The sequence below is a fragment of the Colobus angolensis genome, unplaced genomic scaffold (genome assembly GCF_000951035.1).
Source record: "Colobus angolensis palliatus isolate OR3802 unplaced genomic scaffold, Cang.pa_1.0 Scaffold185, whole genome shotgun sequence".
In the NCBI taxonomy this organism is placed as follows: Eukaryota; Metazoa; Chordata; class Mammalia; order Primates; family Cercopithecidae; genus Colobus; species Colobus angolensis.
Genome location: NW_012114988.1, coordinates 722,736 through 741,899, shown reverse-complemented (window position 1 = coordinate 741,899; position 19,164 = coordinate 722,736). Strand labels below are relative to the sequence as shown.

The window sequence follows — 19,164 nt, the reverse complement described above, 5'->3', positions numbered from 1 at the left end:
GATATCCTGACCTCGTGATCCGCCCGTCTCGGCCTCCCAAAGTGCTGGGATTACAGGCTTGAGCCACCGCGCCCGGCCTATTTTTTAGAGTTTTAAAAATATAGCCATGGCTGGGCATGGTGGCTCACACCTATAATCCCAGCACTTTGGGAGGCTGAGGCGGGTGGATCACCTGAGGTCACGAGTTCGAGACCAGCCTGACCAACATGATGATACCCCCGTCTCTACTAAATACCAAAAATTAGCCAGATGTGGTGGTGGGTGCCTGTAATCCCAGCTACTTGGGAGGCTGAGGTAGGAAATTGCTTGAACCCGGGAGGCAGAGGTTATAGTGTGCCGAGATTGCTCCATTGCACTTCAGCCTGGGCAACAAGAGCGAAACTCTGTCTCACCAAAAAAAAAAAGCCATTCTTGGCCAGGCAAGGTGGCTCACACTTGTAATCCCAGCACTTTGGGAGGCGGAGGTGGGCGGATCACAATGTCAGGAGTTCAAGACCAGCCTGGCCAACACGGTGAAACCTGTCTCTACTAAAAATACAAAAATGAGCTGAGCGTGGTGGCAGGTACCTGTAATCCCAGCTACTCAGGAGGCTGAGGTAGGAGAATGGCTTGAACCTGGGAAGCAGAGATTGCAGTGAGCCGAGATCATGCCACTGCACTTTAGCCTAAGTGACAGAGCTAGGCTGCAACTCAAAAGAAAAGCCATTATCTTGGGTGTGAAGTAGTATGTCTTGTTTTTATTTTTGTTTTGAGACAGAGTCTTACTCTGTCACCTAGGCTGGAGTGCTATAGCATAATCTTGGCTCACTGCAGCCTTGAACTTATGGGCTCAGGTGATCTACCTGCTTCAGCCTCTTGAGCAGCTGCTTTGGACCACAGGCACACATGCCACCATGTCCAGCTACCTTTTTTGTTTGTTTCTTCATAGAGTCAGGGTCTTGCTTTGTTGCCCAGGCGGGTCTCAAACTACTGGGCTCAAGTGTTCTTCATGCCTCAGCCTCCCAAAGTGCTGGGATTATGGTGTGAGCCACTGTGCCCAGCTTGAAATAGTATCATATGGTGGTTTTGATTTGTATTTCCTTAATTACTAAAGATTTTGAGCATCTTCTCATGTGCTTGTCTGCCATCTGTATATCTTTTTGGCTGAAATGTTTTGCCCATTTAAAGAAAAATGGATAGAGTTGTAAGGTTTCTTGTGTTCTAGATACAAGTCCTTTGTCAAATACATTGGACGGCATTTTTTTGTGTTTGTGTGGAAAGAACTATTTCAATTCCTATCAGTTTTTTTTTTCCCCCTAAATTAAAAAGGTCCTTTTTGGGGATCTCTCTGAAACTATTCTGGTGGTTTGGGGGCTGCTCAGTAAAGGGGGAAAAAGGACATTTTAATAAATTAATTTGTGCCAAATAGTTTTATTACTTCTATTTCAGTTTCCTGATGAAACTGGTTTTAGGATTATGTTTCCTTTGTATGAGGTGGTAACTTAAATCATGCTAGGGGATACAAAAAAGAAAAATTCTGCTTTGTGATAAAGTCAGCTTCTTCAGAGGAAGTGTAAACTTATGACTGTCGATTGTCAGCAAAATAAGTGTTATATTTAAAAGCACTTGTGCCTGCCTTTCTAAAATGCCAAATTACGAGTACATAAAATTGTAAGTGTTAACTCCTAATGAAATTTATAGTATTTTCATGATTTTCTTTAGTGATTACAAATTTTATTTCTCATGTGCTTCAGAATGTAACAAGTATCTCAAAATTTTTCTTTACAGACATTGTACACTTTTTTTTGGAATAAAAATTAGAATGTATGGTCTATCAAAAGATTTTCTTAGATTTATTAATCTGTACAAATTAAGATAGAGTCTTGCTCTGTCACTCAGGCAGGAGTGCAGTGGTGCGATCTTGAGTTACTGCAACCTCCATCTCCCAGGTTCCAGCGATCCTCCCCCACCTCAGCCTCCTGAGTAACTGGAATTACAGATGCATGCCAACATGCCCAGCTAATTTTTGTATTTTTAGTAGAGATAGGTGTTTCACCATATTGGCCAGGTTGGTCCCGAACTCCTGACCTCAAATAATCTACCTGCATGGGCCTCCCAAAGTGCTGGGATTACAGGTGTGAGTCACGGTACACTTTGGGAGGCCGAGGCAGGCGGATCACGAGGTCAAGAGATTGAGACCATCCTGGCCAACATGATGAAACCCTCTCTACTAAAAATACAAAAAATTAGCTGGACATGGTGGTGCGTGCCTGTAGTCCCAGCTACTCGGGAGGCTGAGGTAGGAAAATTGCTTGAACCTAGGAGGTGGAGGTTGCAGTGAGCTGAGATGGTGTCACTGCACTCCAGCCTGGCAACAGAGCGAGACTCCGTCTCAAAAAAAAAGAAAAATTAGAGTATCACTTGCAAATGGACACAAAAATATTTGGATTTATTTTTGCCTTTAAGTAAGGAGTGTTTGAGTACTTCAGTTTTCCAGTGCAATTGTCACTTAATGAATTAAGTTAAAATGCAATCTGTAAAATAGCTATATATAGTTTTTGTTTTAATAGGAAGTTTTACAGATTTTTAAATTACTTTGATTCTATCTTAGGTTTAGTAGTCATTTTTAGAGTATAAATATTTCTAAAAGCTTCTGAGAAGTGTATTTCAAGGCCTGGTGCTGTGGCTCACACCTGTAATCCCAGTACTTTGGAAAGCCAAGGCAGGCGGATCACCTGAGGTCAGGAGTTCGACACCAGCCTGGGCAACATGGTGAAACCCCATCTCTACTAAAAATACAAAAAAAATTAGTTGGGTGTGGTGGCACATGCCTGTAATTCCAGCTTCTTAGGAGGCTGCGGCACGAGAATTGCTTGAACCTGGGAGTCAGAGGTTGCAGTAAGTGCACTCCAGTCTGGGTGACAGAGTGAGACTCTGTCTCAAAAAGAAAAAACAAAAAAAGTGCATTTCAGCTAAGTGTTCTAGAAAGGTAAAAAGGTGAAGGGGAGTTTAGTAAATATTATATTTAAGAAATGAGAGTAGGCCGGGCGCGGTGGCTCATGCCTGTAATCCCAGCACTTTGGGAGGCCGAGACGGGCGGATCACGAGGTCAGGAGATTGAGACCATCCTGGCTAACACGGCGAAACCCCGTCTCTACTAAAAAATACAAAAAAAAAATTAGCTGGGCATGGTGGCGGGCCCCTATAGTCCCAGCTACTCGGGAGGCTGAGGCAGGAGAATGGCGTGAACCTGGGAGGCGGAGGTTGCAGTGAGCCAAGATCACACCACTGCACTCCAGCCTGGGCGACAGAGCGAGACTCCGTCTCAAAAAAAAAAGAAATGAGAGTAATGTAATAATGTGGTGCAGATATTTTCCCCAGAGAGAAAAATGTAAGTGTAAAAACATTTGAAAAGATCGTCCCTCCTACATACATAACGCAAATTGTCCTCCCCCTCCCCCCCAAAAAAATAAATCTAAAAACTCATTTTGGAAAATTACTGATATGCAGCAATAACGTTGACTTTATTTTTTCCAGATATGGCCGCGTGGAAAGTGTCAAAATTCTCCCCAAGAGGGGATCTGAAGGAGGAGTGGCTGCCTTTGTGGATTTTGTGGACATCAAAAGTGCACAGAAAGCTCACAACTCGGTCAACAAAATGGGAGATAGAGACCTACGCACGGATTATAATGAACCAGGCACCATCCCGAGTGCTGCTCGGGGATTGGATGATACAGTTTCCATAGCATCTCGTAGTAGAGAGGTTTCTGGGTTCAGAGGAGGTGGTGGAGGGCCTGCTTATGGTCCCCCACCGTCACTTCATGCACGAGAAGGACGTTATGAGCGGAGACTTGATGGGTAAGTTCCAAGGTTTCTGTAGGCAGGTATTTTGTATTTGATATGGTGAGAAACAGAAACTCATATTTAGGGGCCCCAGACGGATTTAAAGTTTTGGGCATTCTCAATGTTTCCTATTTTGGGTTGGAAACGGAAGTGATTTCTGTCCCAATGGCTGGTATCTTATGGAATCATAGAGGATATTTCCTGCAGCTGATTGGATATCTGTTCCTGAGCTATAATGTGATGGAAGATTTCCTATGGAAGCATCATTTTTGGAGTTACCTGTCTTCTAGAATTAATTATTCCTTCTCTTGGATAATGTTAAGTCCTTCCTTGGATATATCCCTTCTACCTGATGGAGCTATTTGGCTTTTGTGTTCATACTATATGGAATATTTCTGGAATATTAGAGCCTACAGATTCTTTTAGAAGTTGATATCTGCCTCTCCATTTTCACTACATAAAATGTACAAACAAATTGGATTGTCACAAAAAGTCTAGCAGACCATAATGATTCAACCACTTGGATTCTACAAACAATACTTTAACATGGAAATGTGTTCTTGGATGAAGAAGAGAGAAGGCAATGCTTGATTTTTCCATTTTGGATCTACACAATTTCTGTATTGTTGGAATTACACTCTTTGATGGAATGGGGAAAAATTAAAATGATGGACGTTTCCTAAATCCTGGAATATAGCCATTCTTTTCTAATTGCTGGGATATATGGGATGTCATGCTGTCAAGATTCCACTAGCCCAGGGAAAGAGGATTACTATATCATTTCTTAAGTTGCTGTCCAATCAAAGGTACTTTAGCTTTGAACACATGGTGATGATCAGTTGTGGATACAGCAATCAAAATTGACTGGGCTGGATGGCTACAAAAGTGAACTATTGGCGAGCATCTGTGCCTTCCTCATTTGTTGGAATTGTAGAGGATATTTCCTCTTCTGCCAGCTGCCTGATTCATACTTAGGGCTGGAAATATTTATGAATGTGGATAAATTTCTAATTGTCTACTATCTCAAGAAAGAAGTCTGGGGGTTTGAGAGTTACAGTTTGTCTGGGACTGCTTGCTTCCAGTGGAATTATTTTGTCTGGTCACTAAGAGTTTTTTTTCTTGTGGTTCATCTAAATATCATTTGACACCCTTGCCCATTAAGAAGGTGGATTACCCCCATAAGAGGGGCCAAAATTGGGGAAGTTATGTTCACAATTCTCTCCCTAGATTTAATTGGGATTATAGGTCGTGTTTCCACACTTGGAAAAGGTTGGTATGTCCTGACCTGTGTATATTAGCCCCTCTCCTAACCCAAGTCAAACTCTCTTTTTTTCCCCCACTAACTCTAGAAGTATTTAGTACTAATAGTGAATCAGAGAATAGCCATTAGATTTCAGCTCTGCTACCTCTTGTGCCTGCCTTCTGTGTCTTCTTAATGGATAAAAACGTTGCATATTTATAAAATAGCAGCTGTAGCAGTAATTGTCCTGGAACTTTTTTGCCTATTGCTTCTGTTAAATCATTAATAATGGCTTTCACTGATTAACATTTGATAGGGTGCTAAATTAATTATTTATGGCATTTTCTCTTAAGTCTCAAAGGAAACCCTCTTATTTGTTAGACATTGAAATACAAAAATTTCAGAACTGTAGTAAATAAAAGAGAAACTCATTTAATACATTTAAGTAGGAAAGATATAGAATGTTTATCATGCCAGTTTTTCACGATAGCAGCAGAAAAGCTAAAGTAAGCCTAGGAAGGTGGGGTTGCTACTAAGTGAAATGATGGGTGAAAATGAATATTAGTGGAGAGACCTGGAATCTAAGCATGTACTGGGGATCTAGTATTAATTGTTACAATATTTTGCCAGATACTCTTTATTGGAGAGATTCTAATTCTTTATGTTTCATGATTCCTTAATCCCTTTTGATAGAAGATAGATCCAGAGATGGGTTGAAGAGAAACTCAAGTGAAATGGTCTTTTAGGAACTCAGGAGCTGAGTTCTAGTTCTCTACAAAAGTAGAGAACGTATGATTTCTTTTTAGGATTATAATTAGTTTTTAATATTAACACATAATTGCATGTGTGTAATTGTACATGCAACGTGTTTTGTACTTTTTAGGTTGACAGATATTCGCTTCCTACTAAATGATTTTTTTAATTAAGTTAAGTTATTTTGCTAATAGTGACCTTAGAATATCTTGTAGTTCCTAATGTTGCCTAATTTCATCACAGGCAATTTGAGTATAGCTGAAAGCTAAAAGAACAGATTTCTTGCAGCCATTAAGTTTATATATTAAGAAATTGAATCATGGAATAGTCATTTTTAAAGTCATTTGAAATTTGATGACACAGGAGTAATTTTTATTTTTATTTAAATTTACATAGCGTAGCATGTGGTAACCTAATATTTTGATATTTGAAGTGGTTTTTTTTTGAGATTCTATTTTTAGTATTAAATGTAATTGGGTACCGCTGTGCAGTCTATGTAGTCTAGTTTATGTAGTCTAGTAATTTTTTATAATTATCCAAGCAGTCAAAACTTAATGAAAAAGTTAAACTTAGAAAATTTTTTCTGGACTTCTTGAAAGTCCTTCCTACTGTTGAGACATGTGCTGCAGCAGGGCTTTCATGTCTAAGTTAAAACATAGCATGGAAATGTGGCCTAAAAGAAATTTGTGAATAAATAAAATTTGGTGTATACTTTAATCAGATGAAAGTGTAAAAACTTTCATATTATTAAAATAGTCTTGTTCTGTTAACATGAAAAGGAGATTGTGTATTTATGTACGCAACTCAGAAAATCTCTAGTTAAAGTGAGCAACTGAGCTGCAGAACACTTGTCATGAAAGCCCAATAATGAAAACAATGATTCCTCAGCTGTGAAAATAATTTTTGGAGTCAAGTAAAATGTTAAGCTTGTTAGCATTTGCTTACTAAGTAGGTTAATGCTGTTTAGAAAATGACCAGTTGCAAAGACAAAGACAATGCTGAAGTGAATGTTTGCATGACTTGCTTTTAGTTTTGCTTGCTCCTTTCTGATTAAATATTTTTCCCCCTCCTAAATGCAGGGCTTCAGATAACAGGGAGCGTGCTTATGAACATAGTGCCTATGGACACCATGAACGGGGGACGGGAGGATTTGATCGGACAAGACATTACGATCAGGATTACTATAGAGATCCTCGAGAGCGGACTTTACAACATGGGCTCTATTATGCTTCTCGGAGTCGAAGTCCAAATCGCTTTGATGCTCATGACCCCCGATATGAACCTAGGGCTCGTGAGCAGTTTACACTGCCGAGTGTGGTACACAGGGATATCTACAGGGATGATATTACCCGGGAGGTACGAGGCAGAAGGCCAGAGCGGAATTACCAGCACAGCAGGAGTCGGTCACCACATTCATCCCAGTCTAGAAATCAGTCTCCTCAGAGACTGGCTAGCCAAGCGTCTAGACCCACAAGGTCCCCTAGCGGCAGCGGCTCTAGAAGTAGATCCTCCAGTAGTGATTCAATCAGCAGCAGCAGTAGTACCAGCAGTGACAGGTAGGTTAACAGCCTTTTGTTATAACAGATGAGCTAGGTTTAAACAAATTCTCAACAATCAGTGGGAATGGTTTCAGCATAGTATTATTTTTTAAAGTAATCTTGGATCATATATGTATGTAATCAGTAAAGAAACTGGCATGTGACTATTGAATTAACTGTTCTATGTACTTGAAGTTAAGTGATGATTTGCAAAGTGCTATTTTATCCTCCAGATGCACAATATGAAAATAAAATGATCAAAGAGGAAGGGAGGTGGTGACTCTAGCTATGCAAGGCAAATCTTGTGACACTGAGAATGTGGTATCTCTTTAACATTTTTAATTTTGTAGGTATATAATACCAATTTATTTCTATTATTTTGACTGAAGATTTGTAAAAGCTGGTTAAATATGTATTGGTGAAATATATTGTTGACACATTTATTATCAATGACTAAATCAACTTATGAACAAATTTTAGCTAATTTTAACATTAGGGTGGTAACCAGTTTATAAACTCAAGTAGAAAAGCTTCCTTTGAATGCAGGTTGTAACTTTACTGTTCTCTAAACTGATCTCACTAGCTGAGAATTTCTTTCTACAAATAATAATTATTATTTTTTAAAGACAGAGTCTCGCTCTGTCACCAAGGCTGGAGTGCGGTGGTGCAGTCTCAGCTCACGGCAACCTCTGCCTCCTGGGTTCCAGCAGTCCTCCTGCCTCAGCCTTCCAAGTAGCTGGGATTACAAACGTGTGCCACCACGCCTGGCTAATTTTGTATTTTTAGTAAAGATGAAGTTTTGCCATGTTGGCCAGGCTGTTCTTGAACTCCTGACCTCAAGTGATTTGCCCTCCTCAGTCTCTCAAATTGCTGGGATTACAGGCATGAGCCAGAGTGCCTAACCAAGGAGTTTTATTCGAAAAGCAAAAATAGCAAGTTGAAGGTAATCTTAGTAAGAAACTTAGCTTCAAACCTAGTTATATGGATTTTGAAATCACAGATCTAGGTATATGGTATAGATTATCCTTTAAGTAATCTGGGATAAGTTATTTATGTTCTTCAGGTCTCAGCTTTCTCTTTTTTTTTTTTTGAGATGGAGTCTCACTCTTGTCACCTAGGTTGGAGTGCAATGGTGTGATTTTGGCTCACTGCATCCTCCACCTCCCGGATTCAAGTGAGTCTCCTGCCTCAGCCTCCCAAGTAGCTGAGACTGCAGGCGCCCACCACCATGCCCAGCCAATTTTTGTATTTTTAGTAGAGACAGGGTTTCACTGTTTTGGCCAGGTTGGTCTCTAACTCCTGACCTCAGGTGATCCACCTGCCTTGGCCTCCCAGAGTGTTGGGATTACCGGCGTGAGCTACTGTGCCTGGCCAAACTTTCTCATTTTTAATAAGGACCTTAATAAAGTTATTGTGAAAATTAAAATGAAAACTTCATGTAAAATGCTTACTTTGATACCTAGTATGTGTTTAAAAAAATGCTGCTATTCAATTTGTTAATCCCACATGTCCTACTTTTCAGTTTAGATGGTATATATTTAAAATTTACAGTCAAATTCTTTGACCTGATCAAAAGGCTCAGATTACTTTTCTTTTGCCTGCTTAAAATTAAGCAAATAGTCATGTAGTTGAATGGCTATTTTTAGGCTTCCTAAATTTTCTTATTCAAAATAATACATGAAAACATTTTGTTTATCCGTCTGCCTATCTAGATATAATTCAAACATTCTGGAAGATTTTGCATATTAAAATGAAACAAGCACATAGTTTAGGAAGTCAGGAAAGTTGCGTTCTGTGCTCAGCTCTCAAGCCCTGTGACATGGGTGAAAACTCTTTTGCTTTTATTTGGTATGCTGTCTAGGTAAATGATAGATGAAATTCATTTGAACCATATAAACTAATTATAAAATCTTGTTGTTCCACTTTTTTTCTGCATAGAATTGTCTAAAATACTCAAGTTTTTGTCATTTTCCACAAACCTACCTCATTAAAAAGCTGTGACTGCATTCCATTGGATCAAAACTTACTGAAAAGGTGTTGAGGCACTGGGTGTGATGGCTCACACCTGTAATCCCAGCACTTTGGGAGGCTAAGGCAGGTGGATCACCTGAGGTCAGGAGTTCAAGACCAGCCTGGCCAACATGGTGGAACCCTGCCTCTACTAAAAGTACAAAAATTAGCCAGGCGTGGTGGCCATGCCTGTAATCCCAGTTACTCAGGAGGCTGAGACGGGAATTGCTTGAATTCGGGAGGCAGAGGTTGCAGTGAGCAAGCCCCTGCACTCCAGCCTGGGTGATAGAGATGAGACTCTGTCTCAAAAAAAAAAAAGAAAAGAAAAGGTGTTAAGGCTGGGCAAAGTGGCTCACACCTGTAATTCCAGCACATTGGGAGGCTGAAGTGGGTAAATCACTTGAGGTCAGGAGTTCGAGACCAGTCTGGTCAATGGTAAAGCCCCATCTCTACCAAAAATACAAAAATTAGCTGGAGGTGGTGGTGGATGCTTGTAATTCCTGCTGCTCAGTAGGCTGAGACAGGAGAATCGCTTGAGCCCAGGAGGCAGAGGTTGCAATGAGCTGAGATTGCTAGAGGAGAATGATGCCTGCAGAGTAGCATTATACTTTGATGGGAGTATAATGGATCCGCCCTCAGAATTTTAGGCTCAGAAGCTTGAACCCAGAGGCTATCTGATGAATTTGATAGAGCTTAATCCCTGCTCGTGTAATTAAAAAAAAAAAAGCAGTTCTATGCTGCTAAATATTTGCACTCAGAAAGATAACTGCTAGAAGGGTAGATGCACTTAGAAAATCTGCCTGTGGACTAAATTACAATGAAAAAGTTAATGAGAAAGGGGATTTTTGATGATTATTTTATCACGTTAGGGCAGCTAGATGTATTCATTTATATACCAAAGGCTACAACCTAGAGGTTTGACATCTGACCAGCAGACAAATTTTTTTTTTTTTTTTTTTTGAGGAGGAGTCTTGCTCTGTTGCCCAGGCTGGAGTGCAGTGGCATGATCTCGGCTCACTGCAAGCTCTGTCTCCTGGGTTCATGCCATTCTCCCGCCTCAGCCTCCCGAGTAGCTGGGACTACAGGCGCCTACCACCACATCTGGCTAATTTTTTTGTATTTTTAGTAGAGACGGGGTTTCACCGTGTTAGCCAGGATGGTCTCGATCTCCTGACCTCGCGATCTGCCTGTCTCGCCTCCCAAAGTGCTGGGATTACAGGTGTGAGCCACTGCGCCCGGCCCAGCAGACAAATTTAATTCATCTTGTATAGTGTTTTAAATTATTGCCAGTATTTAAAAAATTGGAATTTCCACCTAAAAGGCCAGATTTAGGCTCTTATATGTTTTATTTCCCTCTGATTTGCACTGTAGGACTATACCTGACAAGGAGGTAAGGGATCCTGAAATCTGCTGGTTGAAGTCACCTTCTTACCATGGACTTGAGGAAGAATCATTGAGAGATTCTTGCTCTGTTCCCCCTTTCTTATGTCTGTGTAGATTCTTCCTTTTTATAAATCATTATTTTTTTTTCCTTCTGAGAGATTATAGAGCATTTACTTAGGTTATTGGTTTCATTTCATATATAGTCGTATTTTCTAGAGCTAACAGATTTCAACCCTATATTTACATGTTGCTTTTAGTAAGTTACTTGAATCTCATTCATTAATTTATTGATTCCTTTTAATCTCACTGATGTGACAAATTTTATGTAATTACAGCTTTTTTTTTTTTTTTTTAAAGACAGAGTTTCACTCTCACCCAGGCTGGAGTACAGTGGTGCGATCTTGGCTTACTGCAACCTCTGCCTCTCGGGTTCAAGCGATTCTCTTGACTCAGCCTCCTGAGGAGGTGGGATTACAGGCACTGCCACCATGCCCGGCTAGTAGTTGTATTTTTTAGTAGAGACAGGGGTTTCACTATGTTGGCTAGGCTGGTCCCGAACTCTTGACTTCAAGTGATCCACCCACCTCAGCTTCCCAAAGTGCTGGGATTATAGGCATGAGCCACTGCGCCCGGCCAATGATAGCTTTTGTATCTATACATAAAAAGAACAGTGAGATAAATCTTTTGACTGCTGGGAGGACCTGATAGGTAGCATTTGGTTAGGCTATGAAGCATATGCAGGACTTCAACAAGAAGAGAGGAGGATTAGGCTAGACAGGTAACACTGTGGGTAGAAGAAATAACCTGAAATGGAAGAATGTTTTGAGCACAGCAGATAATTTAGAATGGTTTAACTGTGGTAATGATTTTTTTTTTTTTTTTTTTGAGAGACAGAATCCTGTTGTGTTGCCCAGGCTGCTGGAGTGCAGTGATACAGTCATAGCTCCTGGGCTCAAACCATTCTCCTGCCTCAGTCTCCTGAGTAACTGGGATTGTAGGTGCACATCATTCACACCTTGATAATTTTTAAAGTTTTCGTAGAGACGAAGTCTCACTTTGTTGTCCAGGGTGGTCTTGAGCTCCTGGATTCAAACGATCTTCCTCCTCTGCCTCCCAAGTGCTAGGATTACAGGTGTGAGCCACAATGCCCAACTTTTGGGTTTTATTCTGTATGCAGAGAGGGCCATTAAAATATTTAAGAAAGGAGATATAGCTTGTTGAGATCTCTGCTTTAGAAAGGCAACTGGTGACTTATTCATAATCTCTGTTTTTCCTACTCTTGGTACCTCAGAGAAGGGAAATTTGGAACAGGTGGGAGAGACATTGTATTAAGAATCAGATTATCCTGATGTGTAAAAAACAGAATGAACTTTCTGGTGATATGAAAGAACAAGACTGAGTGGCCTTAATGCATATCACAGAACCTATTGCCTTTCTCAGAAGACATGTCCAATAAGTAGTTGAAATACTTAGATACAGTTCTTAGTTAACATTAAGGATAAAGCAAAATTGATGTAGATAGCTAAAAGTTTTTGCCATTTATTTATTTATTTTTTGGTGAGACAGAGATTTACTCTTGTTGCCCAGCCTGGAGTGCAATGGCGCAATCTCGGCTCACTGCGTCCTCCGCCTCCCAGGCGATTCTCCTGCCTCAGCCTCCTGAGTAGCTGGGATTGATTACAGGCATGTGCCACCATGCCCGGCTAATTTTTTATTTTTAGTAGAGACAGGGTTTCACTGTGTTGCCCAGGCTGATCTCGAACTCCTGACCTCAGGTAATCTGCCTGCCTTGGCCTCCCAGAATGCTGGGATTACAGGCGTGAGCCACGGCGCCTGGAGTTTTTGTCATTTAAATTGTGATTGAAGCAAGTGTACAGAAATAATAATCCTCTGGTGTTCAGAGTTTACCCATTATTCCCTTTTATTAGATGTTCTCTTTTCTTCTATAATTATATTGAATTCAAAGTGTAATATTTTGAGATGTTATGAAATTCAGAATATTCAGTTTTCTTTTTGGAAGAAATAAGTTACTTCTTCTGATTTTTAAAACTTGTGAAACTGTGACATTCCTAAAGGTCCTTTAAAGATGTTTAAAGTTAGCACTTGTATAGTGGGCAAAATATAGCTTGGTTTTACCTATAGAAACAAATTTGTCTTCTGTCTTCATGACTGATAGGGAAATTAATCAGTCTCCATCCCTATTAATTGTTACAGTTTTGATGAAATGAGTAAACATGGGATTAATGGCAGTCTAGTTGTGAAGTCCTTATAAATAACACACAGACTGTTTCTGCAAAACCATTTACAGTATTTAACTGGTGAGAACTGGGCCTTCATGGCTCCATGTGCTGCTATGTACTGCTTGACGTCTTTTCGTTTCTCTGTCATGGCCATTTATTGAGCCACATGTCTTTTCAACAGAACATTTTAAATGCATAAATTCCACAGAAGCATTTATTTTAAAATCCCTTGATTGAAGTTGAACATACTTTATTTCTATAGTTCCCTATTATTGGATTCTTCCCCCCCTCCATCAAGTCGTAAGAGTTTCCTTCAGGCTAGGCGCGGTGACTCACACCTGTAATCCCAGCACATTGGGAGGTTGAGGCGGGTAGATCATGAGGCCAGGAGTTCAAGATCAGCCTGGCCAAGATGGTGAAACCGCATCGCTACTAAAAATACAAAAATTACCCAGGTGTAGTAGCGGGCACCTGTAATCCCAGCTACTCTGGTGGCTGAGTTGGGAGAACTGCTTGAACCTGGGAGATAGAGGTTGCAGTGAGCCAAGATCATACCACTGCACTCCAGCCTGGGCAACAGAGCAAGACTCCATCTCAAAAAAAAAAAAAAATTCTTATTTGCCATAAGCCAAGGAATGCACAGGTACTAACTAGATTGGTGTGGACAGCTAGCACATGCTGGGCACATGCAATGGGACACACCTGTACTAGGATGAAAGGCACAGCCTAGAGGGCTAGCAGGTGTTGAGTAATGCTCAAGTTTTAGAGTGATGGCAGAAGAGTACGTTGGTAGGCCCTCATGGCTCTGCTTGGCAGCATCACAGGCCACACTCCCCCTGGGGCTCTTGGTTCCCCCAGGGTCCAACCAAGTCTGAGTCATGGGGCTAGGATGAAGTTTCCCTTCCCCCCTCAGCAGGAAACCCTCTTCTTCCCAGAAGAGAGAGGGGAAAGGAGGCAGTGGGTGACAGAGTCACTGCATCCACTAGAAATTGGAATTTTAGAGCAAGCTTTCTTAAGTATATTTAAAAAATCAGAATGAGCTGATTTTTAAAAAATGTATTTCTCATATTTTCATTGTATAGTTGTTACATTATTAAAATTTATTTTGCATTGTCATAAGCTAGAAGATACAAGGGAGAAGCTTGGGAACAAGAAAGGGGGAAAGAAAGACACAAACACAGTTCCTGGGCAGGGAAGCAGACATGTGAAAGCCTTTGTGATGTTTGCTTAAAGTAACAAGGAAAGCATATAGAACTTCAAGTAACCAGACTTTTCAGCTCTTGTGCCATGTTAAGATATGGAAAGCCTTATGTCTCTCTCTTTTCCAGTGTGTTAGCTTTGCATTAGAACGATTTACTTTTTTTCTTTTTTTTGAGACAGTCTTGTGCTGTCGCGCAGGCTAGAGTGCAGTGGTGTGATCTCACCTCACTGCAACCTCCGTCTCCTGGGTGGAGCAACTCTCACGCCTCAGCCTCCTGAGTAGCTGGGACTATAGGCGTGTGCCACCACATCTGGCTAATTTGTTGGCTAATAGGATTACAAGTGTGAGCCACTGTTCCTGGCCTACAACAATTTACTTTTCAATTGAAAGGGAAATGAAAGTATTTCTTATTAGTGATGGTATTCTTTGCACAACCTGTCTGTATAGTTTTTTGAAAAATTACGTATACTGAGTAAAGTATATCAAAAGTTGTCTATAACCCTATTACTTTTTTTCTGAATGTTAGACAATTTAAATTCTTTTTCTTTTTTTGGAGGCAGAGTCTTGTTCTATCTCCCAGGCTGGAGTGCAGTGGTGCCATCTCGACTCACTGCAAGCTCCACCTCCTGGGTTCATGCCATTCTCCTGCCTCAGCCTCCCGAGTAGCTGGGACTACAGGCGCCCACCACCCCGCCCGGCTAATTTTTTGTAATTTTAGTAGAGATGGGGGTTTCATCACGTTAGCCAGGATGGTCTTGATCTGCTGACCTTGTGATCTGCCCACTTCGGCCTCTTGAAGTGCTAGGATTACAGGTGTGAGCCACCACGCCCTGCCTAAGATTCTTTTATGGGTAAACAGTAATTAGAATATTGAATAAATTCTGGATTTTAACAACAGATATAAGGTTATAGAAAGGAATATGACCCGTTTAACTTAAAAAAGCATGAAAGTCTCTAGTCTAATAAGAAGGATTTTTTTCTGTAAAGACCATATCTGCAAATCATAAACAATTTAGATATTATAGATTATAGTTTCTTTCCTAGAGGGGGAATTTTATTCACATATCCTTTTGTCTTTTCTTGAGGAGATTTTGCAGTTAACTTATTGTAGTTAGGAGAAATTTTCTTCCAAGTTCAAGTAGAAAATTTTTCAAAAATGCTGTCATTTTTATAGTCTTGTGAAAGAATGTGGATGAGGCTATAAAGGTGAGGAAAACCATTAAGAATGGTGGCATCGTATTTATTTATTTATTTTTTATTTTTTATTTTTTTTGAGACGGAGTCTCGCTCTATCGCCCAGGCTGGAGTGCAGTGGCGTGATCTCGGCTCACTGCAAGCTCCGCCTCCCGGGTTCACGCCATTCTCCTGCCTCAGCCTCCCGAGTAGCTGGGACTGCAGGTACCCACCACCTCGCCTGGCTAGTTTTTTGTATTTTTTAGTAGAGACAGGGTTTCACGGTGTTAGCCAGGATGGTCTTGATCTCCTGACCTCGTGATCCACCCGTCTTGGCCTCCCAAAGTGCTGGGATTACAGGCTTGAGCCACCGCGCCCGGCCGGCATCGTATTTATTAAAGTGACGGTGTACCTTCCATTTGTCTCTCCTTTTTTTTTAAACAGGTATGCGCATTCAGGTGTTAATTGGGAGAAGGAATGCTGATTTTATTACCTGGCTGTACAGTTTGTTATGATACGTGGGATGTGTTGGGAACTGCCAGACCTAGCAGCAGTTTTAAAATACATATGAAGTAAAAGTCAGTTTCTTTCCTTTTCCTTTTCCCCTTCCTTCCTTCCTTCCTTCCTTCCTTCCTTCCTTCCTTCCTTCCTTCTTCTCTTTCTTTCTTTCTCTCTTTCTCTCTTTCTTTCTCTCTCTCTCTCCCTCTCTCCCTCCCTCTCTCTCTTTTTTTTAAAGGCAGTCTTACTTTGTCACCCAGACTGGAGTGCAGTAGTGCAATCTAAACTCACTGCAACCTCTGCCTCCCAGGTTCAAGTGATTCTCCTGCCTCAGCCTCCCTAGTAGCTGGATTACAGGTTGCGCCACCAGCTAATTTTTATATTTTTTAGTAAAGATGGGGTTTTGCCCTGTTGACCAGGCTAGTTTCAAATTCCTGGCCTCAAGTGATCCACTTATCTCGGCCTCCCAAAGTGCTGGGATTACAGGCATGAGCCACTGAGCCTGGCCTGAAAGTCAGTGTTTTAAAGTGTTAAAGGAATTAATAATTAGTGATCATTTTTCGGTGATGGTCGTAGAAACAAATTTGTCTGATTTATTATCAAAAGTTATCTATAATAATGAATAGGCAAATAATTTCTGGATTCAGTGGTAGATATAAGTTTGTTTTGTAGCTTTGTGATTCTTATTTTTTTTTTTGAGATGGAGTCTCGCTCTGTTGCCCAGGTGTGAGCCACCGCGCCCAGCCCATTCTTTGATTTTAATTAGTTTGTTCTGCTTCATTATTACTTTTTTAGATTGTCCAGAGGTTTAAAGGGAGAATTTCTTGCTGAAAATTAGTGTTATGAATAAAACATATTTATTGCTTTGGATCTTTCCAATTGTTACATGAAGTTTCTTTTCAAGCATACAAGAGAAAGTGTACGTGAAGTTTCTGTCTTGACGTTTATAATTATTCTTTGTGATGGAATCCTGTAAGAGACAATTAATGGTTTTATTGACTGTGTATGATTAAGTGTGCTCTTTCCTTAAAATACTTGTGTCTACATTATTTAAAAGGTTACCTACTTGGAAGGGTTAGTGAAGAAAAGAACAGCAGGCATATTTGTGTCTGTAATACTTGAGAAACATTAGATCTTGCCTCGTTTTGAGTGGTTCTCTTACTTTATAAAATAATAAGCATTTGCTTGTTCCCTCCTTAATGCTATTTTGGTGCTGTTTAGCAGCATGGAATAAATGTTCAGTGGTGTGTGCTTTGGACGAGAAATACACCAAAAAAACCCTTTTTCCCCCCATCAGTGGCAGACAAACTGCAGAGGTCACTGAAGAGGCCACATTTTGGAAACACATTCTTTTTTTTGGCTGCTGTATTGCTTGCATAGCTTGTTATTGTGCAATAAGCAACCTTCTGTTTTAGGGGGTCATATTAGCCAGCCAAGCCTTTTTTTGTGCTAAATATGGAACATGGAAGAGTACTCACTTAATTGCTCTGGTAGGCATAGCTCTCATAATGGATACCTGTAAATAAGTCTGTTTCCTTTCTGGATTTCCTTTTTTGGTAAAATGCAGCATTTTAATATAAGTTTTTTTTTTTTTTTAAAGTTATGTAGGTGTTGTCAGCTGCAAGGTCTTGTACGGAATAGGCATTCCATTTTGGAAACAAGTGCTGGGCTGACCCATATTGCTGAAGTGGGAACCTTGCATTTAATTAGGATGCTCTACTGCAGAGGAATGAGAACCAGATAGACTTAGCTCTGGAAGCAGATGAGAAGTGCTCACCCGGGCAGCCCCTGCGTCTGAATATTGTGGGGAAAACTAGGAACTGTTGTTTGTGAGTCGAACCAGCCTAAACTGGAGCCATCCAGTTTGAGTTGGCTGCTTGCCACCTCCTGGAGGCTTCCTTGTTTTGCCAGTTTCTGCACAGCCCTCGGTCCAGGGGCGGGGCACAGGGACCTGGCTGCTGCGTGGTGACTGGGCCAGGTGGTGGGAGGGGCAGGATGGCTGTGCCTTAGTGTTCCTGGGGAGGAGGATTTCAAATCTAGCCAGGGTGAACGCCCAACTGCAAGCTGGTGCGAACTCTATTTTTAATACCGCTTTCTGTTACTAACCCTTGCTTTAATGGTAACTTTTAGTCTTCTACCTTTTAGAAGCTACGGCTTCTGTAAAACTGCTTCTGCACTGCCAGTGCTTGGCCACATCACAACATGATCAGCATTTGGTGACAAGGAGTTTATTACCAAAGTCCCCAGGAGTGTTGCTTTTAGTTAGGTTAGTCCATTTGAAATGAACTGTCCCTCTCACCCCTTCTCATTCTTACCAATTAGGTTGTACTGGGATTTTTTATTTTGGTTTCTTAGGTGGAAGGAATTAAAATAGGTTTTGGTGGCAAAGTTGTTACATGACATAATGTTTTGTGGGTTTTAATTTATTCTGGATGATTTATTTATTTATTTATTTATTTATTTATTTATTTTTGAGACAGGGTCTTGCTCTGTCGCTCAGGCTGGAGTGCAGTGGTGATCTCAGCTCATTGCAGTCTTGACTTCCTGGGCTCAAGCTGTCATTGCACCTGAGCCTCCTAAGTAGCTAGGATTACAGGCACACACCACCAAGCTGGGCTAATTTTTGTGTTTTTTGTAGAGATGGGGTCTCACTGTGTTGTCCAAGCTGGTCTTGAACTCCTAGGCTCAAGCTATCTGCTCACCTTTGCCTCCCAGAGTGCTGGGATTACAGGTATGAGCTGCACCTGGCCTGAATTTTTTTTTTTTTTTGAGACAGAGTCTTGCTCTGTCGCCAAGGCTGGAGTGCAGTGGCACGACCTCGGCTCACTATAAGCTCCGCCTCCCGGGTTCACGCCATTCTCCTGCCTCAGCTTCCCAAGTAGCTGGGACCACAAGCACCCACCACCACGCCCGGCTAATTTTTTGTATTTTTAGTAGAGATAGGGTTTCACTGTGTTAGCCAGGATGGTCTCAATCTCCTGACCTCCTGATCCGCCCACCTCAGCCTCCCAAAGTGCTGGGATTACAGGCGTGAGCCACTGTGCTGGGATTACAGGCGTGAGCCACCTCATCCGGCCGAAAAAAATTTTTAATGTTGCTAAAAATCAAAAAGTTGAGCCTGGTGTGATGGTATGTGCTTGTAGCTACTCTGGAAGTTCATGTGGGAGGATCGCTGGAGGCCCGGTGTTTGAGACATAGCAAGACCTCATCTCTTAAAAAAAAACAAATCTGCCAGGTACGGTGGCTCACACCTGTAATTCCAGCACTTTGGGAGGCTGAGGCGGGCGGATCACTTGAAGTCAGGAG

The 19,164-nt window shown here is 41.1% G+C and overlaps 1 protein-coding gene across 1 annotated transcript in view; it reads left to right on the top strand.

The window, feature by feature from the left end:
• The first annotated feature begins 3,520 nt into the window (after nucleotides 1-3,520).
• The window catches only part of SPEN (spen family transcriptional repressor), a 68,652-nt gene continuing 53,008 nt past the window's right edge, over nucleotides 3,521-19,164 (top strand). The window contains exons 1-2 of the mRNA XM_011939944.1: nucleotides 3,521-3,837; nucleotides 6,895-7,371. Coding sequence (XP_011795334.1) covers nucleotides 3,638-3,837; nucleotides 6,895-7,371 — 677 coding nt within the window. The 5' untranslated portion in view covers nucleotides 3,521-3,637. The remainder of the gene's footprint in view (nucleotides 3,838-6,894; nucleotides 7,372-19,164) is intronic.